General features: G+C 36.3%; 1 protein-coding gene across 1 annotated transcript; it reads left to right on the top strand.

Moving 5' to 3' along the window:
• Window positions 1-2,155: 2,155 nt before the first annotated feature.
• ZC3H15 (zinc finger CCCH-type containing 15) lies at window positions 2,156-11,735 on the top strand (the record flags this gene model as incomplete). The annotated part of the gene is made up of 9 exons (XM_009575910.1): window positions 2,156-2,257; window positions 4,570-4,681; window positions 6,470-6,622; window positions 7,731-7,822; window positions 8,679-8,861; window positions 9,553-9,699; window positions 9,864-9,968; window positions 10,165-10,291; window positions 11,029-11,735. Coding segments are annotated over 9 exons (1,215 nt in total), but the record flags the coding sequence as incomplete, so codon positions are not given.
• Window positions 11,736-26,745: the final 15,010 nt, after the last annotated feature.

Here is a 26,745-nt window from a genome sequence, read left to right as displayed (position 1 = left end):
CAGGCCGCCTCTTCAGCTGAAGCGGCCAAGGAAATGGTCATTAAGCCAAAAACTTGATGTGCGCGGAGGGGTATGCGCACGCACACCTGATCGGTGCCGCAGACCAGCCCAGAAGCACTGTTCCGGGGGATGCTGGTTCCCTTGGCGGCCCCAGCGCTGCCCAGATCTGTCAAATCACTGACCGTTGCCCTTCAAGTTGTGCTGGTGGCCGCTACTTGGACTGGGGTTTGGGTTTTCAGCCTGGACGTTTTCTGGCCAGAGCTGGTTTTGGACTGAAGGTTATCTGACATGAGTGCTCTTCGTTTTTTCTTTCTCGCCCTATCCCTTCTCCATTTCTGTGTTCTATGTGTTCCTATATTTTCGAGTCTGGCTTTCTGAGGTCTAAGTTTGCATTTCTCGCTCAGTTTAAAACATGTATGGTTTGTTTTGGGTTTCTTTGATACAATTTGACCTGTGTGGTCAAGGAGGCATTTCCTGGAATAGCAGTTTAGTAAATCTTTCATAGAAGTTGAATGCAAAATAATTTGAGGATTAATCAGTAATATCGCCTATTATATTTAAACTTCTGATGCTCGATTCCATAATAAAACCAGATTTTAAAAAAGCTGCTGGGGGTGTGTTTATGTTAGTTATTAGGATAGTCATGCAAACCTTGCACTATACAAAAAAAGAAAAGCTATGTTGAGAGTACAAGGAGAGAGCAGTTATAGAAAATTAAATGTTTGCCTGCATCTGTTGGCAAGAAAGTTAATAGCTGCTCGGCTGTTTCGGCAGAATATCCATGTAACACAAATGTTCTTTTAAATCTAGCACTGCAGAATGTTATTTTTATGTTCTTTGGAAACATTAGGTTGTTCTCTCTCTCTGTTAGCTTCGGTGTTTATAATGTTCTTGCTGAATCCAGCTACATAGGAAAATTCTGCCTTTTATTACAAAAAAATGCAGCTGAAAGAGGGAAAAACTTGCATTGATTATTAATAATAATTTATTGTATAATTCAAATACACAGAGATTATATATTCCATGTGGTGTTTGCCACAGAAATCAAGTGTGTGAATGATCTGTTTTCTTTCCCAACTAGTTATTTTGACAAATTACAGACTTTTCAAATTAGCATAAAGTAACAGAGGACTAGCTGCTGTTAATAGGGTATACATTGCAAATGAAAACAGGATTACTCTGGAAATTTGGAACTGTTTATTCTATAATTCTTTTATAATATATTTTTGGATTGTTAGGGTCTTCAAAAGTGTGTTTGAACTAGGTATTATCACTAGATGAACATCTGCTACTTTTTCCTGGAAGGAAAAAAAAAGTTGATATCAATGCAAAGGCATGGATAGGTTTTTAATGTAGGTATTTCAGTTACAAAAAATAATTTCTGCTTTAGATACTTGTGTGAAAGTGAGCTATCTTTTTCTTTTTTTAATGAAATTTTTAATACGTTTGGTATAGAAACCTGTCTGTAACAATAAAACTATAGAGATGTAGAGTAAGAATTGTTTCAGGCAGTAAACAGAAACTTCTTGCAGTGGAGTTTAGGAAGTACAAACATCTGTCTGGACTTGACATAGGGGAAAGACTTATCTTCAAACTAGTAGAGTTAGAAAATGAAAAGCTTAAAATACTTGAAAATACAAAGTAATGTGTTACATGTGGCAATATTAATCTGCATAACAAATTATTAATACTTGAAGATAAAAGTAATAAGTGATTTCAGGTAGATAGGAAAAAAAGAGCAGTATTTATGGCTATTCAGTCTTCATATTTTCCTCAAATGTTACTTGGGTAGTCACCAAAAACATCTTGTCCTTCTGTTTTGAGGGGCCTGAAAACACTGTGTGTATATGCTCATGCTAATATTTGGACACAAGTAGGTCTGGTGATAAAAGCAATAGCTCACACAAAAGCAGCATTTAGTATGTTCTTTTGAAAAGCAAATTTTAAAGATGATGTGAGGAGTGTAAATATTGCCTGTACTGTTTCTTGGATTGCTTGTGTTGCTATAGGATATAGTCTGTGTTTAACTGAAAACCTGAGAGGAATGGCAAGTCTTTTTTCTTTTTTTTTTTTTTTTTTTTTTGGTAACACCTTAAACTTGTTCCAAGTGTTGGACAGTTTCAATTCATTTGGCTGTTTTTATCTCTTGATTTAGGACAAAACATTTGGCCTAAAGAATAAAAAAGGTGCAAAACAACAGAAATTTATCAAGGCTGTGACTCACCAGGTTAAATTTGGTCAGCAAAATCCCCGTCAGGTAAGCATTTAATCTGTAATGTTTTCCCACGGTATAGTGTCTTTCCCTATACACATAGATTGTCATATAATACTGAAGTAGAAAAAAGTTGAGATTTTACTTGCCTGATATATTGTGGCTAGCACAGATTTAACTAGATAGTCTTCTTGCAAAGTTTTTCTAGCTGAGAATTATGTATCAGAAAACTCAAACTCAACTAATAAAGGTGTGTGTTTCTTTACACAGTATTCTAATAGTAACATAATTGAGTTTAAGGTATACCTGAAAGTAAATTGTAGAAACTGGGTATCAGCAAAGTGCGGTTATATATTCTTTCTCTTTTTTCCTCTTTAATTCCCACCTAATAGAAGAAGTAATGAACCATTAAAAATAAGAGTAGTTGTTACTAATATTAAAATTGGAATTGAGGGAAGATTAAAAAAATGTATAAGCCCATATGTGCTGCTTGTTCTACTTACGGAAGTATTTATTATAATTTAAAATGGAAACAGGTCTGACAAGTCTGCATCTATTTGGTGAACTGGTCAAAGAAACGGAAATGTTGAGCTGCTGTCTACTACTCTGCTTTGCTTTTGTATGATGAAGTAAAATGTGATGTGGCTGAGATACAATGTTCAATGTTTAGACTACACTTAGTCAGAAAGCACAAATTTCATGAAAATACTTCCATTTATAATGGAAGTGAGCCTGGTCTCTTGTTCTTACAGTGCTAGGGAAGCTAGTTGCTAAGTATTTATGCAGCTTACATTTGCATCAGCTAAATTCATGATGTCATAATTTATGTTAAATTCCTTGCATAACATAAGGATGAACTAACAAATGTCAAGTACGACTTTAAAGGTAAAGTTGATATTCGGGTCATTAGATCTAACAGTTTCTTGTAGTGGAAAGGACTGCTTGATGTCACTTCAGAAACATTGGTGTTACTCAAACAGTTCTTCTGAAATTTCTACATGAAATCCCTGAATCTGTAGCATTTAATGGTATACCAGTATGTAAATTAGCCAACCTAAAATAATTTGTTTCTCAAATGCTCTTAGCTGTTGACTGATGGATGTCAGAAGCTAATTTTTAGACCTGATTATACCTTTCTTACCCTGTAAAATGGTTTTCAGTTAGGGTTGTCCCTGCGAAAGAAAGAACACTTTAAAGCAATTATTGTTGTGTCCTGAGATACAAATGGAAATGCTGTCAAGGTTTTTTGTTTAAAAAGAAAAAAAAGGCAACTTTCATCTTCATGATTTTAGAACCCCAGGGTGAAACAAAAGCGTTCTTAAAGTACTACTTTTTGTAGTTGACGTATGTGGGTCTGCATGCTATATAAAATAGGATTTGTGGACTTTTCAGTGTGAAAACTGAATGTTCTGTATGTGGACCAAATTAATCAATTCCCTTTTAAAACAATTTGGCATTTTCTTGCCCAGTTCACCACAGGAACAAAGCTCCTTTTTTAATATTACACTGTATTTTACCAATAAAGTACCCCACATATTTGTATAGTGGTGTTAGTCTCATTAGCTTCCTGTAAGGATAAGAATCAAATCATGTAATAATGTTTCTCCCATGTCCTCTTTCATCTGTCTTCATCCCTCTCTACCACTCAGGTATAGATACAGGCCTCTTCTGGCTTATCCAAAAAGGGTAAGGCAGAGTCACAGTTGTTGGTTTTTTAATACACAAACTTTTCTTTTCGTAGGTGAGCTTGTTTTTCAGACCTTGGCCACTAGTATCTATAAAATGAATGTTCTTGTTTTATAAACCACTAGTTATCAATGAATTGATATAAATTAAAACAAAAAAAGTGTTCTAAAAGCAGTTCCTGACTTCTACAGAGAGATTTCCTGGAAGTGCTGCTGGTATACATGAAGAGAAAGAACAAAGTAGCATGTAGGGCACTAAAGATAGAGAAGCTTTTTGCACAGATCTTGGAAGTAACTGCATTGAATAGTTGCACTGCTAATGTATCACAAAAGAGCAACCAACTTTTCCTCTCCTTTGTCTCAGTATCTTTCACTTGATTTCCTAGCTTGTCGAGGTGGAATAGAGGTAACTGTGTCATTTAATGGTACCTACCAGCATCTCTGACAAATTGCATTTGAAATCTCTTCTGTTTGAAAGGTCAGTACCACTAGATGGCACTGGCCATTCATGCAAGGGCAGGAATTCTGAGAAATTCAGAAATCACAGGTTCTTTTCCTCCTCCCCTTATAAACTTATTTAAAATTATTTGCTATTTTAGTGTACAGTTCATGTGAAGTGAGTAGTGTCATTCTAATTATATATTAATAACTTCAAATTTGGGGTCATTATAGGCTGCTCAAACAGAGAGTGAGAAAAAATTAAAAAAAGAAGATAAGAAAAAAGAATTACAAGAATTAAATGAACTCTTCAAGCCTGTGGTTGCTGCACAGAAAATTAGCAAAGGTATGAGTAATTGAATTCTCTTCATTTATGTTCTCTTATACATATACCTACTTCAGGTAAAATAACCCTTTAAAAATGCTAGTTCATCTTCTAATAAAGTAGGTATGTCTGTTTCCTTCTCTATCTAGTGTACCAAGTAGTTTGTTAGTAATGATTTGACACTTTTTTAGGAAGTCATCTGGGGTTACTAGATTATTAGAATATCAAAAGCTATATTGATATTGACAGAGCAGCAATGGAGACTTTGCTGTATTCAGGTTCATTAATTAGATGCTTCTGGATCACTGGCATGAGTCTGGGTTTGGTTTTTTTTGTGTGTGTGATGGTACTTGTTTAAAGCAGCCTGTCTCCCCAGGGAAACATGAACATCCAGGTATTACAAGGAATATAATATGGTAACCATTTGTCTTCACAGAAAACTTGTATTCAAATCAGAACAGTAAAAATTTTCCAGTTACTTCTGTCCCACTTCACAGTTAATAGTAGGACTTGGTTTTGGAAGTGTGGTCTTATTTGAACTCGGTTATTGAACAAACTAGTTTTATGATGAAATGTAAGTTTAAGAATGTTTGATACTTCTAGGAAACTCTACAACTGGCTGCCATGTGGGTGGAAAAAAAATTATACTTTTAGGAATGAACTAAATGTTATCAACTCTTTTCCTTTATTAATTTTCTGGAACTAATGAAATTATGTGCAATATTTTTTGACTAAACAAGTGTGATTTCCATGTATGTCTTTAAAGCAAACTTGATATTTGTTCACTGTGGCACTTAGCAGCCACAAAGGCCCGTTTTCTGTTTATGATCTGCAGTGGTCAGCTTTCTCCAAATAAAGTAGCTCTTGACTTAAAGTTATTTCAGAAGACTAATAACTTCCTAATTAAAGCTTTGCCTTTCTATTGAGATTGCCAACAAGGAGAGCTATATTACCTGAAGTTCTTTTAGGGATCCACTCAGTGTTTAAAAACTAGATTTTTAGTTAAGATTTTAAACAGGTGTTGCTGTACATACTGTAGTCACTGGTGACTTGCACCAAGCTTAAAATCAGCAAGTGAAAAACTCGAGCTTAAAATCTTACATGCGCACTTAATGAATATTAAAAGTAAAGCATTTCTGATTCAGTTGTCTCATAAATATGTTTCCACCTGCTTTCATTTCTTTTCTTACCTCCTAATGGTCAAATAATTCCTTTGGTGAGATGATATTTACTTAAACTGTAGTTAGGTTGATTGAATAGTTCATACTGTAACAACAGTTGTTTATTTTGGGGGCTATAAGCAGCCATCTTATTTCTATTATTAGAGGAAGAAGTAGTCTGAATGAGTGCAGGTTAGATTATTACAATTTATTTTAGTGTGTTGTTGACCTATTAAGGAAAGTCTGACATCCAGAAAATGCTTTACTATGTATTAGAGGCAAAAATAGCTTATTGTATAGGGAAGAAGTTGCACAGAGTGATATCTCATATGTATTGTGTTATATGAATGAATAATTTACTCAGGCACACGGCTATCCATATTTCTTTAAATAGTTAAGTGCCTGCTTTGATACTTAATGCAAATATCATGCTATACAAAGTAAATATGACACGTTCAGGACAGTATTTACTTGTGATGAACTTCACATTAAATAATTTTTATTTTTAAAGACGTGTTTTCGTTCTTTACAGATCTTAGATTGTATGATCCCAGACATTGTTGTCAGAACTTTTAATATACATCTTTTGCTCCAGTTTTGTGTTTTTGCTTAAAAATAATATTAAAATAAGAAAACTTTCTTCGCTCAGGTGCTGACCCCAAATCTGTAGTTTGTGCTTTCTTCAAGCAAGGACAATGCACTAAAGGAGACAAGTGCAAGTTTTCTCATGACTTGTCTTTGGAAAGGAAGTGTGAAAAACGAAGTGTCTACATTGATGCAAGAGATGAAGACCTTGAAAAAGGTATAATACTTCTAGAAAATTACTACTAAGCTATTCTGATTCTGAAACTGGATTTTTAAGATAAAGAGTCGTCTTGTGTTGTGGTTATGATCCTGAAGAGCCTGGTCAGTAACCAAGGCAACCCATACCACTACGTTCAAAATTATGAACAACAGTGAAACTTTCTTTAAAAAGTGTGCTCACAAGTATTCTTTAGATCTTACTTAGAAAAAGAAGTATGACCTAGTGATATTGGATGGTGTTTTTTTAATTCTGCTGTGTGATGTATTATGTCATACAAGTGGCAAGTTGTACAGTATTTGATCTTTCTTATAGTTGTTAGTTTCTTCTAAGTTCTATAAAACGGAAGCGCAAAAGGAGGAAGCGTAATGAGCAACCATCGTTGCCTTCCAGAACTATTACTAGTGTTTGCCCAAATGTGCACGGTTCTAGCATTTAGGATACTTTGGAATTTTTTTCTGTGACTTTTATCTCCTTTCTCCAAATAATTTGTTGGCAAAGTACTCTGGATTTTACTTTTACTTAGCAGGTGTTAGATTTTATGTTCAAAATAATTTCTTTTATTTTTCCACAATTCATCATGTCTCAGTCTTTATTTGAATTTTAGGCTGTGTTGTCCTAAATGAATATGATAGGATACCATAGATTCACTACTACTGTTACCATTGGTGATCTTGCTTCTTTTGATGGAACCTTCTTTTAACTTTAACACAGAAAATTTGGTATTATCTCTTTCGATCCTCAAGTTATATCATCTGTATTTCTGGACATTAGCCTCCAACCTTCTCTTTTATTCAGTTATCTTCCTTTTCTTCTTTTCCCTTGTCCATGCATGGTAGTGTACAGATGGAATTACACATTTTTTAGTCTTTAACTGAAACACACTTTATGCATGTCAAAATATAAATTTCTAAGGCTTTTGAGGTAATTGTCTTGTGAGCAGCATAGAAGAGTTTGAAAACTTTATAATAAAAGCCCAAATTTATTTTCTATAAACTAACTAAAATGTAAGAATTGCATATTAAAACTGTTACTAGGGAGAAAAGCAACTTGACAGTATTGTTTAGTATCTGGAATTTTTGTGAAACCATCTGTCGTCTTTTTCTAGATACAATGGATAACTGGGATGAGAAGAAGCTGGAAGAAGTGGTGAACAAGAAGCATGGTGAGGCGGAAAAGAAAAAACCCAAAACTCAAATAGTATGTCCTTTTTGTGGTGTGGTTTTTTTTTTTTTTTAAATTGAGCTGTAGTAGAGAGAATTAACTGCAGACTGGTATTAGATATGGTTATCATTATCTAAAGATTTTGAATGGAATATTATAATATTTGAATGGAATATATATAATACAGTTGGCTTATTTATGTACTGTGTGACATGTAAGCATATAAGTCAAAATTTTCTCCTGTAAGCTGAAATTTATTGAGTAATTTGTAATTCTTGACCTCTAACTTCAAGAATATTCTTTAGTTTGTGCACTAAATGGTATAATGTCTTAATCTCTTTTTCATTCTTTGGAACCATTTCACCTTGTTTTCAATGCCAAATAATTAAATATTCTATTGATACCGCTTAAATTTGCAAAAGTTAAAATTTGATATGGGTAAGTGTGAACTATGAATTGCTTGTTAAAAGTTCCAGAATGGCATCTTTACCTCAGGATTGTGAGCTGGAAGGTTTAACATGTGAGGCAGATTCTATTTATTTTTATTAGAACTACACTGATGTTGGTGAGCAGGAAGAGAAAGACTGTCAGCATGCTTTTACATGTGCAGCTGGGTTTTCGGTAGTACACAGTTGCCAGTGTTCAGAGTCATTCTGTCTTTTTAAACTGGGATTATATTAAGGGGAAAAACCTGTTGACTACATCAGTTTTAGATAATTAGTTGTGCTTCTTTTGTCTACTTTTTTAGTAGCAATGCATTTCACATGTTTCTTCTGTCTTGAGCACAGCTGGCTTTGAATTACTGTACTTTGACATGTAGTAGCTATATATGTAGTGTAAATTGCTGGGGATGAAAAGAGAATGCAGTGCTAACAACCATTGTTTTATACAGGTCTGCAAATATTTCCTTGATGCTATTGAAAACAACAAATATGGATGGTTTTGGGTGTGTCCAGGTGGAGGAGACAACTGCATGTATCGCCATGCTCTCCCTCCAGGTTTTGTATTAAAAAAAGACAAAAAGAAGGAGGAAAAGCAAGATGAAATTTCTTTAGAAGATCTAATAGAAAAAGAGGTAAAGTTTCAGGCAGGTACCTTTTGGTGGTATTTGTTTTTGTTAATCTGAAGAGACAGTTGAAAATAACTTCCTAATTAAAAAGTATAAAATGTTTTTATAGCTGTATGAGCTAGGGTGAAGGATGCGTAGTATTTGATTCATGCTTTTGTTTAGAAACTGTTACCTAGGGAATAGATTAAACTATAGCTGCATACTTAGTGCAGGTGTTGCTAATCCTTTTCTAGGAGGCTTCTATTTCTTACTGCTATTTTTCCTTGTATCTATTACAACTGTTTCTATAGGCCTTTCTCATCCCCAGCTCACTGCCTCGTTAGTTTTCACATAGCTCTGTAATGAGGAAGCAACACCAAGAGAACGGGGCCTTCTGAAGGTGTTACTTTGCTGCTCTGCTTATTTCTGTCACCATTGCCTGGCAGTGTCAATTTGGGGAGAACCTCAGCTGTTATCGTTGGTTTCTTTCCTCCTCCACTTTTCTTGTTAACTTTCATGTTAACTTATCTTACTAACTGGAAAATCATGTCTTTAGTCAAACTTCAAGTTGGTGGTGCATGTTTAACAGTGGTGAGAGTGAAGAAGGAATTAGAAAGAAAGGTTTCCAATTAGTTTCCGGAAAAGCATAATTAAATCTCTAATTTGTTCTAGCCTTTGGAAACAATTTCTAGCATTAATCTGTCTCTTTACTTGACAGCGTGCTGCCTTAGGACCAAATGTTACCAAAATTACTCTAGAGTGTTTTATTGCATGGAAGAGAAGAAAAAGACAAGAAAAAATTGATAAGGCTGAGCAAGATATGGAGAGGAGGAAAGCAGATTTTAAAGCTGGCAAAGCATTGGTGGTATGTTCCACACTCCAATTCTTAACGTAAGAAAGAGTAAATAAGTTTTTGTAGTAAGGTAGCTGGCCTGGAATTGCTTTGCTTTTTTTTTTTTCTTGCTTTTTTTTTAACAGCAGTATACATTCTATCAAATGATAAGTTAAGATTTCTTTTTCTGTGAATAGATTAGTGGACGTGAAGTATTTGAGTTCCGACCAGAGTTGGTTGATGCAGATGATGAAGAAGCAGATGACACCCATTATATTCAAGGAACGGGAGAAGACGATGAGGTAAAGAACTTGAATAATATTTCAAGTTACATTCAAGTTTGAAAACTTTTAATTTGAGAGCTCTTACAGTGCATTTAGTAAGTTTGCTTTTTAATTTAACACTGCTACAGAGTATATTTTGTCAAAATTTTGGTGTTAAAAGGACGATTAAAAAAATTTTGTAGAAATCCTGCAGAAATGAGAGTTTATTTTTCAGATGGAAGACCCTGTGTGCATAAATGATATAGATTTGAACCTGTATGTCCCAAAGGCGGTAGATGAGACTGGTATTACTGTGGCTAGTCCTGAGCGATTCAGCACATACAGTTCAACAGAAAAAGATGGTAAGTTCATTATTTAGGCATCACTAATACGGGATTGAATTGTTAAGAGCTTCCCCAAAGGTAAATAGAAATGAATTATTGATCTGCTGAAAAGAAGTATTTGTTTAAAAAGGGTGGGGGAATGAAATTATTATCAATGATACATGTAGTTGCTAAAGAAAAAGCTTGTAGTAAATGTTATGCACTTCTTAGTTTCTTAAATTCAAGTTTAAATAACAGGTAGTGTTTATGGCCATTTCAAGTAAATCCTTAAGATGTTTGTTTTAGCGGTTTCCCCTTTTTTTAATTTCAGATTTAGTAAATGATTCAATGAATAATATCAACAAAAATCCAAGCTTTTCTTCATATTTCTAGCTAGCTTAGGTTAGCTTGTAATTTCTTAGAGCAAAGTCTGATCTTAGTGTGCTTATGAAATGCATATCCTTATCTTTAGGACCCTGAGTCTTTTAAGTGCAGACATTGAGTAGGAGCAGCTCATTAAGTTTGACCCGGTTATGAAAATAGGAGTTTGAGGAGTTGGGAGTTTGAGGGGTTTTTTTCAACTTGTTTTAATAATTGATGATCCAAACCTGCATATTAATCAGTACATGCAATTTAACCAACATAAGTCTACATAAATTTCAAATAAAGTAACTTCTTAATAGTTTCAAGACTTTAAAGCCTGTTTAGTAGGATTGTGATTCAGTGATTGAGAAACTTGTGACACTGAAATGTGTAAGAATTATTTTTATTTTCAGATAATAAATTAAGTGAAGCTTCTGGTGGTGATATAAACAGCAGTGAGCAAAATGATTTAGAGGAAGATAATGATGGAGATGGGGAGTTGGAAAATGGAGTAATTGATGCAGTTCCAGTTGATGAAAATCTTTTTACTGGAGAGGACTTGGATGAACTAGAAGAGGAACTAAACACTCTTGATTTAGAAGAATGAATTAAAAAGCTCAAGTGAGGAGTTAAATCTATGTGACAAAGTGAAAACTGACTACATTTTTTTTTTTCTCTCCTTTTTGAGTAGAATTCTTAAACGGGATGTTTATGGTTACCCAGCTGATTCTCATAGGCACATCATATACCAGGAATATTTTCCTTCAATCTCATCTACTCCAATCTTGACTACACTCACAGTATAATATTCAGAGTGGTTCACAATTATCTGACAGCTAAATTTGCAGAAAATGAGATTATAACTTTCAACTAAAAGTAGGAAGTGTAACTGCTTTGCCAGTATGCAAGTTTAAGTGGGCAATTTGATACCAGGTACAGTATAAAAATCAAAGTATACATTCTTCACCAGAACTGCGTCTTTATTAGTAATTGTTTTGATTTAGAAGCTGCCTGAGGTGTTTTTAGGCAGTATACTCTAATCGAGCTCATGCAGATTATGCTTCTTTAAGTGGTGATTAGCTTTATTTGATCAGCTGGATACTGAAGATTGTGAACTGATACATCATACAATACAATATGGTGCCCTCTGTTTAAAATGTTTTAAAGTTTCCCACCACCTTTTGCCAACAAAACTGTAAATAAAATCTATCAAATTTAAAATACCTGTGTTGATTTTTCTCTGTTAACTTAGGATATCATACCAAACTGTTAATAACTTCATTTTCTAATACAGTGATAAACACTTTTTTTTTTCCCTCCAGTCCTGATACAGAAGTGATGATGTTGGCTTCAGTTAAATTAGGGCTAACTGCAATTACAAATTTTTTTCTATACTTCATGCAGTGTAAAATTCAGTGGCTGACTTTTTACTCCTACTATTCTTATCTCCTACCTATCCATTAACTGATTTAATACATGCTATAGATCACTCATTGCTATTTGAGTCTCATTCTTTTCCCACTGTGTTTTGTATAGTAGTGAAGACTTCAAGCTCTGCAGAACAGGGATGTTACAGTCTAAAAAATGCCTGTCATATCTCTGGTGTTCTATAAATAACACAAAGTTATGCAGTAGTAAGTTGCCTCAAAGCAGAGCAGTGTTGCACCCTGCGTTGTGTATCCTGCAGGGGGCACTTGCTGTCAGGCTTAAGTGAAGTCAACGTGCCCTTTTAAAATTCATCGAAACCCTGCCATAAAGATTTCTCAGTAGTGGTGCTTTTTCAAGGGTGCTGTAGGTTATGCCTCCTTGCCATACTCCTAATAGTATCTGCAACAGTATTGCTGTACTAATGATACCGTTTGTATCGATTTTTCTAAAGCTTTTAAATTACTACTTAAAAACCATTAAGATTCATGGCATTGTTAGTGAGCTTTCTCGAACTGCTCTTGGGTGGTAATGTTAGCTTTAATGGTTATTTCTGACACTGCTAAATTGACTCATATCTTGAGTGCTATTTCTAAAATAGCCGACTTAAACATTTTTTGCCTTTTTTGGGATCTTTTGGAATTTTTCTCCTGTAGGAACAAGAAACAGTGTTTGGGAGAAAGAGGCCTACTGAAATTGACTTCTAAATGTAAGTGTTTAAGGAAAAGCTGCAATATCAGATAAAATATTTATTTACGGGGATTTTTCTCCTATGGCTGTAAATAAACAGTGTTGACAGATTATTGTATTATAGTGGCCAGCAAATAGGATACCTGGAAATCGGGACACTTAAGAATGCAATTCATATTTGAATGTATGATGCATAATTTTTCAAAGTTGTATATTTTAAATGGGAATAAAAGTAATTTAATCACTATCAAGGATGAAAATGGCTTTCTATATTTTGTGTCTTAGAGGCTGGGATATTGTATATAATACTGATTTCTGTAATACTGATCTATTTCACTGATCTAAACAGGTTAAATCTTTGCCACAATTGTGTCAATGTTGTTAATTATTTGCATTTTATCATGGAGGAATGACAGCGTAACTCATACTAATTCCAACTAATTCCCACTGAGATGGGCAGAGAGAGAGTGCGCGTGCACTCTTTTGGGTCTATAGGGCTCAGCTGTGGTGCATAACTCCTTTGTGCATGCGTCATTTGAACATTAGGACAGTCGCCTTGCATAGTACTTAAATATGTTGTTGAATATCCATGAGTTAGTTGAAGAAAAACTTATTTTCATAGGCAGTAGTTACTGGCAGATCAGTTCACGTGGTCAGGAAACAATGGTTCGCTATCCCTTTTCGGTTTTCACCCTTTCAATTTATTCTGGCATTTCTCCTGACCAGACTTCTAGCCTCTTGGCTTGCTTGGTCTGTCTAGCTTTCTAACCATGAAAGCAGGGTGACGGCTTTTTAAGGAAGTCACTGTTAGTGTAGCATTCAGGCATTCTCTCAAGGATTAGTAGCAACATCCTGCTACTTGTTTTTCTGCTTGAAGATAGGCTTGAATATAACCTGTTAAAAGTTCTCAATCGTGTGAGTTAAAGAAGCCTAAATTTGCAGCTGACAGGGAGTTTCAGTCAATAGATGCTCAATTAAAAATGAATGCAAAGGCCTTACTTAGGGTAGATGAATTATTAATATTTTGGAAATGAGCACTGTGATAGAATGCAGTCCACCTGAATGTGACTTACTACTGAGCTGTTCCTATTGATGCAAGTTTCCCAAAATTAATCTGATGTAAAGTGAATGAGTCACTTACAGAAAAACGAGAGATAATCTGAATCTAAAATAGCAGTATCTTCACTTCAGTGACTGTCCAGTTTGTATGGGTCAAAAATACAATATTTCACTGTTACAGGAGCAGGAAGGCTCGGTCTGAGATGCTTACTGGGTCGAGGTCAGGCTGTGAAGGATCATAAGCCAGGGAAGAAACACCTCTGCAATAAACTTTATTCCTATCCCTTGCAGCCTGCACCATTGTTTGCATCATCTCGTTTTTCTCATAACTCAAATGAGTACTATGTGAAGTGTAGTGTAGCAATGGCTTTAACATTTCTTGAGGAGATACGCTAGCGTAGCACTCTGCCTTCACAGCACCTTTGTTACTGGACACCTGTGTGGACAAAACCAATTTGAAAAACGCTGCAGAAAACCCATGTCTTTCCTTCCTGGTGTTTGCTGTTGTGGAAGTAGAGTATTTGTTGGCTTTAAATTTTGATGTATGTTAAAATCCCATTTCCATCACATGCAAAAGCTGCTTGAACTGCTTAAACCAGCTAGCTTTAAACTCTTAGAGGATTTTTTTTTTTGAGACCTGTATGTTTTAATTTTATGCTTGTCACTGCTTTATAACTCAGAGCTCCCTACTTGTTTTATAATAAACACTGTTGATAAAGGCCTGGAAAAAATTTAAAGAGAAATTACATGTAAAGACTGACCTTAAATATTACATTATCTATTAGTTGTTTGTAACAGAAATGTTGCCATTTCTTAATGGACAATGCTCCCCAACTGCTTTTTATCAAGGGGAGGTTTTACTATTGATAAACTTTGGATGAAGCAGTGGTAATTTTCTTGGCAATTCAGTATTGTCATAATAGATCGTGTTTATTTAGCAAATAGATTGTACAGAAAGAACTTACATGTACAAATTAGTATATTTTTATGAATATTTTCTTTCACAATTCTTTAGTCAGATGTGTGGAATAACAAGTGTCAAAAAAGTATGTCTCAGACATTGTGAATGCTGATTTCTATTTATTTTGCAATGTTTATGTCCCTTTTTAAAAATTACCTGAATACAATAAGCAACGCAGGCTTAAATATTTTGTAAGCTTATATATCTTACAAATAACATACTTGGAAGTTTCATAAACAGCATTTGTTATTCTTGTTCCGTGTGCTGCTTTTGAATAACTTACTGAAACTGTAGAGTGATTAAGTGACTAAACTAAAAACCTTACAAAGTTAGATCTTTGTTTCCCTCACAGTGAAATTACTACAGCCCTAAGCTGAGAGAATGAGATTGCTCTCATATGCAAATATCTCTCATATATATTCACCTGAAGTATCTCAGGAGAAATAAGCCCTGAATAACATCAATAAGAATAGGAAGAGAATTGGAAAAATGAGATCTGGGAAGGCCAGAAGAACTGCAATAAAAAAAACGTAACAGCAGCTGCACTGCATCAGACCAAGAGACCATTTATCACACTCCAAAACCCAGACACATGGGGAAGAAAGAGGTAAGAGAAGGACAAGCCCATGTCCTCCTCAGGAGTGCTTGTCATACATAGCTTCCAACTATTTTTAATCTAGAAGATTCCCTCTACTAGATGTAGCCTGTGATGGCTTTCTCTTCCAAGTACATTCCCTGTTTCTCCCTTGAACCCCTATACATTTTTAGCATTTCTTGGAAACCACACAGTTCCACAGCTCTGCTACATCTTGTTTTGAACATTACTCCTACTAGCTTGTATTATTAGATCTCTAGGGAAAAATACTTAGAGGAAATGATATCGTATGCCTTCCTTTGCTTTGACTTGATGCTAAGTAGAGAAGGTGGATATAAAAAAAGAGTTGATGTATTTAAGTTGTGAAGAACACAATCTCTTGATGTATTTCAGTGCTAGGAACATTTTTTACGAAATTAGAAACTTTCTCTCTCAAGATGCTTGATTCTTTGCTATGAATAGGCCTTAATCAGCAGAATCTTTAATGAAGCAAATAGTCTTTGTTCCCAGTTATGTACCAGATGTATTTTATGTAGCTATGTTCACATTAAATGCTTTTACAGGGATGTCTGCAAATCACCTTCTTTTTTTCCCTAACGCTAGTATTAGAGGCTTAGAAGTGACCTTGGCTTAGTCTGTCACTTTTAGTTCCTTCGTTTCAATAGATGCTCTGTCTTTTTACAGAGAGTGGCTGTTGCTGGTATTAGCAATAAGGCCAAGATGTTTTATTCATTTATGATGTTAACAGTCCTAATATGTGACCACACTAGGTTCCTTCATAGCACATTATTGAAATGAATGGCAAAAATAATCAGTTCTTTCGATCATAAAATAGCAGCATTTCATTTGTCTTTAGTGAAAGAGACCTCAGAGGTAATCTCTTTATTTTACATTTGTGATTGAAAATCGTTACGGAGTGTAATACATTTGAACATAAATTTGAGCAAGGCTGGCTTAAAACTAGAGGTGTTCCCAAAGTATACCCAATCAGAATTCAAAAATGAGATGGACTCCTAAATTAAAGCAAGATACAATGGAAGAGAAAGCATCACAGCTTTCCTTTAAAAAAAAAAAACAACCAAAACAAAAAAAACCCAAAACAAACAAAAAAACCCACAAAAAAACCCGCAAACAAAACCCCACCACCTAAATTGCCATATAAAATGCATGGAAAGAAGTAGAAGCATTCCTGAAGCGAAGAGAGGAGCAAATTATTAAATTATTATAGAAGTTTCACAAGGCAAAACAATATTCTTTGTACAGTCAGCCATTAGGGAAATGTGTTCTACGAATGCAGCATCCTTCGACCTGTGTTGGAATGAAACTGTTTTGTCAGCATATAATATGCGTGTAGCGCATCTTTTGTAGTTGTAGAAAATCAGCTAAAACATTACATTTCTCAGGCCTCTAATAAATTTTAATAGACTTGGTATTCTAGGAGACCTTTTGTTCCGTTGATGTTTCATCTCCATTCCTGTTTTATTCCTTGGTTTACCTTCTGACACTGAGGCTGTCAGTCTTGTGCTCTGAACACTGCATGTCAAGATTGGATCAAAGACATTATGGTAGTTTGGTCTCTATGCAATAATACAAATCCATTGCGAACTCTCAATCAATGTTTTTAACCAATCTTAGTAATGTCTGACATGTCAAATAGTTTAGTTGTCATGGTTTGGGAACAGTAGACTACTTAAGAAAAAGATGAATTGACCTCCACTTTAAAAATTCTATAGCTGCAACATAATGCCTCCTTAAAACTGGGTAACAGCAAAGTTTCTAGTCAAGAAACCTTTAATCTTCACTCTTCATCACTTTCTTTTGTTGTCTTCTCTCTCTTCCAAGTATAAACACTACATAAGGGAGACTTTTCTGACTGACCTCTCTAATCCATATCAACTAGCTTAGTAATCATTGTGTAAGCCAGCTGGCTGCATTCTCCCTTTGGGCTACCTCCACAGGCACAGAGCAAAGCACAGTATCGCCCGGTAGTGTGCTCTCCTAATGTGGCTCAAAACACTCCAGGATTTTGTTTATAAAATGGAGAGAAGAAGGATTAGGAAAGTTGGTCAGAAAGGACATAACAAAGATCTTATCTCTTTAAATGTCTGTCAGACTAGAGTCAAAATGGTAAGAGGGAATAAGCTATAAGGAATCTAAAGGAGTTTAACTGCTGTTGTCTCACCTTTGTGAAATTTTTCCTTGAGTAAGAAGCTAGTAGGTGTCAGAACTGCATGTTGTGTCAGTAGTATCAGCCTTATACCACAGGCTTTTCAGTCTTTCTTGTCAATACAGAAAGTCTGTATTCTATAAATAGTGGTTCTGGATTTTGTGTCCAACACAGTGTCTTCCACACAGAAATACAAAGTTACAGTCTACGGAATACTTGCTATACATCAATAATTGCCCATTCTTTGTATGTATGGGGAGGCAGGAATAAGTGGAACAAGGACTCTTCCCTGAGATAGCAAAAAGGAAAAAGCTTTTAAATGTGCTCTTTATTCAAAGCACAGAAGTGTCTGCAATTTCTATCACTGATAACTGTTGTTAGCATTAACTGGCAGGCTTCTTTCTGACAGATGCAAGAAAAGTTGTTTCACCAGCAGCACCCAACTAGGAGTCTATTGGAACAACCTCCTGGCAATTGCAGGCTAATGTCTTAAAAGCAAACACCAACAACTTCAAAACCAAACCAAACCCCAAAACCAAACTGAAACCCCACACCCTGGCCAAACCCCCTGTTAGAATGGTTAGAGACCTGCTTCTGTATTGATCCATTTTCTTTAACTTTATTCCTTGTCTTATTTATTCTTTAACCCAGCAAACACGTAGTCACCAGTATAACATTCTTTGGTTTAATATTAATGCTGGACAGGAGAGTATTCCTTGGATGTAGAGGATCAAAATGTAATGGCTTTCAAAGTGAGAGTGAGTTTGGGGTCTTTGTTTTGGGAGAAATGGGATTTTTGGATGGGGAAGAGGGAGGAACTCTGGGGCATTCTGTAAGATGGTAACATGTCTTCTGAAGTCAAGAGGCTAGAGCTGATGGCTGAGCTGGTTTATCAAGGCCTGGGACGCCTGGGCTCAAACATTTGAAACACTTTTTGAGAAAGATGGGGAGGGAAATACCTTTTTCCATCTCAGTTTGTCTTACTGCAATCTTTTAGTGCTTTTGTATTTGAGTGTAAAAGAATATTCAGAGTAACAGGTTTAGTTTGTTAGAGGATTTCTGAAGTATTAATATATCATGATATCCCTTTCCCTGTCAGATAGAAAGGAGCTTGGCTCTACTTCACTCCATTGCCTTTCAATCCTACTTGCTCTGCATGCTATTATTATTTTGCTGTATAATTCTTCAATATGTTTAAAGTCTAAATTCATTACTAAGCATAGAGCAGTCTGAAGAATCTTTTTTCATATTGCTAACCAGGGAATTCTTTGTAAGTTCTAAACTTGGTTTTGTTCCAAATCCTTTAGCAAGAACATAGAAGTGTTACTGTTATACAGGAGCACTAGAGGACAGATACTTCAAGGCAAGATGTGGCATTGTGTTTCTGGAATAGTAAATTAAAAAGCAAAGATCACTGTTCTCTGAGACTGAGCTTTATTAGATTACTTTGAAAATGCATGATGAAAAAAATCAGAAAAAATCAGTGAAAAATTCTCAAAAAACAGGGAATAAAGTTGTACATAAACTGTCATGCTTTTACTAAATAGATTATTTGCACTAACAACAGGAATGGCAATATCTCTGTAACAGGAACGGTTGAACGGGGAGTTCTGGCTGGGACTCAGGAAAAAAAGGAGAGTTTACCACGTTTGGAAGAAGGGGCAGGCAACTCAAGAAGAGTACAGGGATCTCGTTAGGTCGTGCAGAGTGGAAATTAGAAAGGCAAAAGCCCAGCTAGAACTCAACCTGGCCACCCTTGTGGGAGACAACAAAAAATGTTTTTACAAGTATATTAATGACAAAAGGAGAGCCAAGGAGAATCTCCATCCTTTATTGGATGCAGGGGGGAACATTGACGGTTGGACTCAATGATCTTAGAGGTCTTTTTCAACCTTAATGATTCTATGATTCTACCTCCAATGGAGGAAAAAAATGTGGCCATTTCTAGGAAGCAGTGTTCTCCAGTATTTCTATATAACCAGAAGCTCACAAGAATGTAAGAAAACTAGAAAATGCCTTATCTTCTGGAAATTCTCCATAAATGGAAATCTACTAGAAAGTGACCCTTGTCTTCTGTGCCTACAGATCCTGGTTGCAAGGAAGCGTTCTGTTTCTCTTTGCTCCTAGTAGAATACTGCTTCACAAGTATTTCTGCCCAGCATAGTCACTTCCACTTTCTAAATAAAAAATGTGTGTGTTCTAGTAATGTGCTCTGTATGCATTTGCTATGGCTGATGGCCTTGTCAGAAAGCATGGTACTTAAAATTGTATGAAAACAATGACAGGCAAAAGAAGGGAAAGGTTGTTAGGAAAGAAATTTAGATGCAACTAGGAATAAGATGACAGATGAATAATGATTTCTTCCTCACCTTTGGGTAACTGTACAAAAGCAGTGTGTTCTAGAGGATCTTTTGTGAATGTAAAAAGGTAGAGTTCATGGCATATGGTGAGCAATCTACCTTCTCTGGAAAGGAAGAAAAAGGTGGAGGAGAAAGTGATGAAGAGATAGTAGGGATGATTTATTCAAGTGTAATATTAGCACTCATGTATTAATTGTGCCTGATGTGTATTTACTAGCTCTGCAGGATAAAAACAGAAGGGTGGATTAAGAAGCAGCGCAGGTCTAATCTGAAGACAGAATCAGCCTATAAAGGAGGTGCCACTGCAGCAGTAAACTAGCATAGGGAGCTGGAGCTTTTTCATCTAGTGTGCTGACGTTGCGCAACACCTGTGTCACTGTTTCAGTAGGGTAGGAGAAGCAGAAATACAGAAACACCTTCTGTACACAATACACATATTCTATGAGAGATGAAAGAGCAAAGAGAGCCTGTGATTTCGGTATTTCCTCTCATCTGTTTTCTTCTCCTACTCTAGAAGCAGAAAGCCAACTCCATTATACTCTCTAGATTAGCAAATTCTCCCCATCCCCTTCTAGAAAGCTCTGCTGAGACCTTTCCCACCAGAAGACATGAGACCCTGATCTCTCCCTGCCTGTCTCCTGGAAGCTCCTTAGCCAAGGGCGCTGCGCTGATTCCAGAGGTAGGTGTGGCAACTTCCCAGGGTTTCCCCTCTGGGCTGGTGTGTTCCCACACACCATCCCTTAATGGAATAGGGTGATAACTTTTTGTGCCTCTATTACATCTCATATATGCATGGATATTATGAAAACATTTTTGAGATTGTGTAGAGAATATTAGAGGTTGGGTTTTTTCCTGATCTGTTTCTCCTTTATTACGTTATTTCCTGTTGATCCTTTTCTCTAGAGTAAAAATACTGTTTAAAAATATCTTTTAAAAATATTTAAGTCTTTGGGAGTGTTACTGAGTGACATCAGGATATGTTAGATCTGCAGAAGTGCCCTGTGAAGCAAAAACTGGGACACGCACATGATTTTGTAATGACTAATTTTGTCAGACTGAAGAAATATGATTCCTTTTGTAAATTAAGCAGAGCTGTCCCTGAATTTGATGCTATGAAATCCTAATGTAAAATAAAGGCCTGGTAAGTAACTAGCATTCCGTGAAACACAAAAAGGGGATGGTGGGAAGACATTAATACTGAAGTAATACGGCTATCGGTACTGAACAAATCAGGAAAAAAAATCCTGATATGACTCACTTGCTTTTGAACTGGAAGACTTCGAACTCTATGCTGAGAGTTGTTCACCAGCTAGAAGCTGATTTTAAAAACATAGTCATACTCTTAATATCCTATAAAAAAAAAAAACAAAACATTGCCCTATAGCCTGTGGCTAAGGACAGCTTTTGCGTAACAACGGAGTGAGATTTTGCTGATATGGTTAATTTCTCATAGGAGCAGTAAGGCAAATCAAGCTTACAACATTGCTGTAGTGGTTTCCTCGTGTTTCTCACCCCATAGTGCTTCCATACTTTTCAGATTTAATGTTTTTTTCAGGAAAATGAACATTAAACGAAATAGAAACAAAAGGCATCAACTGACCAAAACAATATGTAAAGTCTATCTTTTTTGTCAAGTTAGGCTTGCTTTCTACTGCCTTGTTACAAACTGAGTTATTTCTTAAAAGATCTGTCCCGGGCAGCTAAGCTGCTTTACAGTTCCAAGTGTCTGGATGGCACAAAAGCAAAATACATAGTAAAACTCATGTTGATAAAGGCTTTTCTGGGAGACTAATAGTAGTATTGATGAACAAATCAGTGGTAATCCTTTCTTTGCTCCAGATATTAATACTACTGATACTGTAGAGCACTGGATCTGCTAAGAGGCTGAAGCTTATCACTTACATACAGGACATCTTGCTGAACCTTTTAAGTAAGACCATGGTGGCTTGCACATTCGCAATTTCTACCGAATTATAGGACTCTGTCCATTTCTTGCTGATGAGTGTATGTCATGAGGAGGAGACATAATTGCAAAGGAAAAATATTCTGAAATACTCTATCCATGTTACAGGCTGGAGACTCAGGAATAGCAAAAAAAAAGAGTACTTGTCTGCCAGAAGTGCTTTACATCTTGCAAACTTTTATTCAGCTGTGTTAATAACTAGTTGTATGAGTCAAAAGTAAAAAGATTAACAACTTGTAACAGGAAATTAGTTTTATCTATTGAATAACAGAAAGCAGTTCTTTAGACTTCAAAGAATTCAAAAATAATTTTATTCAATTATAAATACAGATAAAAGTTTTGGTGCCTTGTTAAAAGGAATCCCAGTTCTTCTGCCCACTTCTTAGTGGTTAATTTTCATCACTAAATATCTTAGTCAGTAGCCTGTAAATTGAAAACTAGAGATAACAGTAAATATAGAACCATATAATTCACTTGTTTACATTCTGTAATATGTTCTCAGTAGCTGTTATCTATTTGTTAGTCATGCTGAGAACTAAACAAGCTAGTAAAGAAAAATTGCATCTCCACTGAAAAGATGTTTCCTGCTTTAAATTAACAGCAAAGTCTGTTTTAGGCTTTCGTTCCTCTGTCCATGATTCTGTCAGACATAGTAGCTCAGTGCAAGCAATGGAATCTATCACTTGGTCTCTTCTGCAACAGAAAATACTTTCCTTCATTTACAGGAAGCTTGCTTTGATTAGAAGTATAATCCCAAGCCTGTACACTTCATTTTTTTTCCCATGTTGAGGCTGGGGGGGTATAATGCCATATAGGGAGATGTGGCTATGCTCTCAGGCTGGCTAGACTATGATTGTGCTCTGAATTAAGGTCAGACAGCAGCAACGCCGCCACCACTTCTGCTTGCAACTGGTGACTAAACTCGGTGGGAGCGGAGCAGGGCGTTCAGTACTGAGTCAGGAAAGTAACAGGCTGCTTTACCAAATGATGGGAGAAAGCAGATAGGTATGAAACAGCTGTTGAAAAGCAATTATCTTCTTGAAAGAGGAAATGGTTTGAAAAAAGATTTCCCTAAGGATGAGTAACCCCTGACTCTGTGTAAAGTCCGAGTTATTCCTCTGGCCTGTCTTTTAGCAATTTGCTGACAACGAGCGGTAGTGCTGCAGAGCCAATCCTTAGAAAGCTTACATTTGGTAAAACAATTCTAATATCTTAAAAATAACTTATCCTTCACTGCTTGTGTAACGTTGTGAAGTTACACAATCAAGTAGAGAAAGTAAATCCTCCTTTTCCCTAAGCTACTGACTTACTGATCAAAATACACACAGAACACTCTCTTCTTTCTGTAGTTTATTGCCCTGTCTATTTGCTAGAATTTGGGAATTTACTAACCCATCTGCAGTTTTGCTTTGATCAGGTCTGTACTATAACAGCTGTGAGAGAGTAGTCAGTAAATAACAATAAAAGTTAATCTTATTAATAATTTTTTTTTACCTATGAGAAGGCAGCAAATTTGGGAAAATTAGCAAAAGTATCAAGTCTAGATATAGGAACTCTCGTCCTATTGCTAGAGTAAGAATTTTTCAGTTGGCTTCCTTAAGGAATTATTATTATCACTTGGTAGCAAGAACAAGTGACCGGAACACAGGATTACCTGGTTCTTCTTTCTGGCTCTGTCAGGGATTTCATTGAACAAAACAATTTATCTTCTGTGTACTGTTGTTTGTCAAGCTGTGATATACTTTACTGCAGACAGGGAAGTTGTGAGAATGAATAAATGGAAATTGGCCCTCACTACAAGAAGGAGGCCCCTCACTACAAGAAGGACATTGAGATGCTGGAGCGTGTCCAGAGAAGGGCAACGAAGCTGGTGAAGGGTCTGGAGAACAAGTCTTATGAGGAGCGGCTGAGGGAACTGGGGCTGTTTAGCCTGGAGAAGAGGAGGCTGAGGGGAGACCTCATCGCGCTCTACAACTACCTGAAAGGAGGTTGTAGCGAGGTGGGGGTTGGTCTCTTCTCCCAAGTAACAAGCGATAGGACGAGAGGAAATGGCCTCAAGTTGCACCAAGGGAAGTTTAGACTGGACATTAGGAAAAACTTCTTCACTGAAAGAGTGGTCAGGCCTTGGAACAGCCTGCCCAGGGAAGTGGTTGAGTCACCATCCCTGGAAGTATTTAAAAGACGTGTCGATGAGGCGCTTAGGGACATGGTTTAGTGGGCATGGTGGTGTTGGGTTGACGGTTGGACTTGATGATCTTAGAGGTCTTTTCCAACCTTAATGATTCTATGATTCTATGATTCGGGGGGTTCTTCCTTTGTAGACTTTGAGATTGCTGAAAAACCTACTTTTAAAACATACTTTTTTTTGGAGTATAAATATGAAAAATATGTATTATTTACTGCTTACAATGGAGCAACAGTGCTGCAGGGTTGCGCAAGTATCAAGGCTACGCATGTATTTCTAGATGGGAGTTCAGACCTAAAGCATTTTTTAAATGAAAAACTTTTAACTCGCAACCCCTTTTCAATGAAAACAATTTATTGTGAAATCCTCTCTCACTTTCTATCCTTGTTTTCTTTTTCCCCTTGTAATGGTAATTTTTCCAAATGAGCATGTAAAAAAATTTTAACAGTAGGTAAGTAGCAGTAGGCTTGTCAAGAATCCATGGTGTACAATACACCTTATGTATTTTACATCCAGCTTTTAAAAGGTTGCCATTACTCAGCCTCTTTCTCTTAGTCTAAGTAGTCTTGAAGCCAACAGAAAATACAGTAATTTAGCTTGCATGTTAATGTAAAATCTGACTGTATTAAGATATAACAATATTGAAGTTTTTAATTTAAAGCAACTTTCTCTATTCATTTAGTGAGAAATTTAAATGATCACCCAATATCAATGTTCAGTTCTTCCCCTTGGAATCCTTTATACATTACACGCTTTTTTTTTTTTCTTGTAAGCCTAAATATCATGGTATCAGTGAATATAGGCTGATCGGACATTACTTAAAACAAACAAAAAACAAACAAACACCCCCCCAAAAACACCCCTCCCTCCAACAACAGTGACTGCAAATTTGCATTCCAAGGGAAACCAGGAAACTGACACTAATTCTGAGATGTGATTCATTAGTTGGTATGAAGAAAGCACTGGTTTTTTTGTGAAAGGTCCTTAGGTCCTTTGAAGGAATAATTCATTAAAAGGAAAAGATGACAGACGATGTTAAATGCACCTAGTTCAAAGTTTTAATATACTACTTTGTCTACATTAATCAAGCCAATTGCATCAAAACTTCAGGAATATTTAATGATTATTAAATCATGTCTCTCTTCAGTAGGTTAACTAGCAGTTCTGACTGTATTGAGTAAGTTGCCTATCAGTATTCCTGATTATTTTAATTATTTTCTGCCATGATGATTGCTCTCCATTAAAAACATTTTCAGTAAGTGGCTTCTAATTTTGCTTGCTCTGAATCTTGTTAGCTCTACCTGATGCACCTGACTTCTTAGAGCTGAGCCTGCAAAAGTCCACTTACAGTCAATTTAACAGATTTCAAAGTAAAATGATGTCTTGTAGAATCTAAGTCCAAAATTTCACCAGTGGTTCCATATCCAGTTCAAAAGTTTTGGGGGGAGTTATGCCTGTATTTTAGAAAGACACTCTAACTGATGTGATTTCCATTCTTTAAATTGAACAAGCCCTTTCAGGTAGGATTTTCAACTTCTTGTTGCAGCTATTGTGCTAGAATTCATCACTTCTGTTAAAGATACCTCAGCATAATCTTTCCACAACATGATGTGTTTTCTGAGGCTTTTTGTTGTATAGCTTTGTAGGTTTTCATATGCTTATTTTATAAATTATTTTCTTTCAGGATTCCCTTAACTCTGAAAGAGTCCCTTGGTAAATATGTATGGGATGTTTTTAACTTGTATTTAGTGCTTGAAACATCATTATTTGTTCCTGTTTTTTATCATGCTCGCGTGAGAAAAGCAAAGGTAAAAGTTTAGACTTTTGGTGGCAATAGTGTGAAACTGATTACATTGTAACAGTATTGGGTTTTATGAATTAATACTCTGAATTAATATGAGTTAATTCAACTTTATAGGTGTTCCAGCATGTTTTCTTTTTCCTGAAACACTGCTATACTGAGCAGATGTTGAACTCTGCTGTAGGCTGATGCGGGCAAGGCTATGAGGGATTTGATAGCAAAGCCCACAACTGCCTGAGCTACCACGATGAGAGTGCTAAACTCTTATTAGTGACAGATGATATAAGGGCCACAAACTGCAGCTGAAGAGGTTCAAGCTGGACACCAGACACTTCTTCCCCAGATGGGTAGTGCAGTGGTAAAACAGGAGGCGAGATCTCAGTCTGGGAGGTTTTACAGACCCAGCACTACACAGCCCTGCACCTGCTGCTTGGCATCCCTGCCACTGGTGGGGGTGCTGCAGGGCTCTGCTGTGACCCTGGGATTTTATATTACTTCATTTAATACCCTATTTGAAAATCGTTAGCTTTTTCCTCCATGGATGGGTCCATACTGGCACTTACTTCACTCTTTGCTTGTGTTAACAGCTTTCCTGAAACAGATTGTCTCCAAGACTTGGTAAGAAAGGCTTTACTGAGAAAGTCTTACCAAGAAAGACTTTGTAAGACAAAGTATGATGTGTCCCCCTCTTCTTATTTCTAGCGCTTCTCAATAGCACTTGACCTCTTCAAGAGTTCGGGTCCAGCAGAAACTGTTTTAAGGCTCAGGTGCCTTAACCAAAGGGAGAGCACAAGGCAAGTACTTGTCCCCCCCCCAGCTGAAATTTAATCACCCTGAAGCTCCAGCCCTTCCGGAGCGGGGAGGGCCTCTCTCTAACCGCGCAGCTGCGGTCCCCAGCGGGGGCGGGCAGCGCTTGTGTGGGCC

The sequence above is a fragment of the Fulmarus glacialis genome, unplaced genomic scaffold, assembly GCF_000690835.1.
Source record: "Fulmarus glacialis isolate BGI_N327 unplaced genomic scaffold, ASM69083v1 scaffold41534, whole genome shotgun sequence".
NCBI classification, from domain to species: Eukaryota; Metazoa; Chordata; class Aves; order Procellariiformes; family Procellariidae; genus Fulmarus; species Fulmarus glacialis.
Note: the sequence above shows the minus strand (reverse complement) of the source record. Positions and strands in the feature narration are given on the sequence as shown.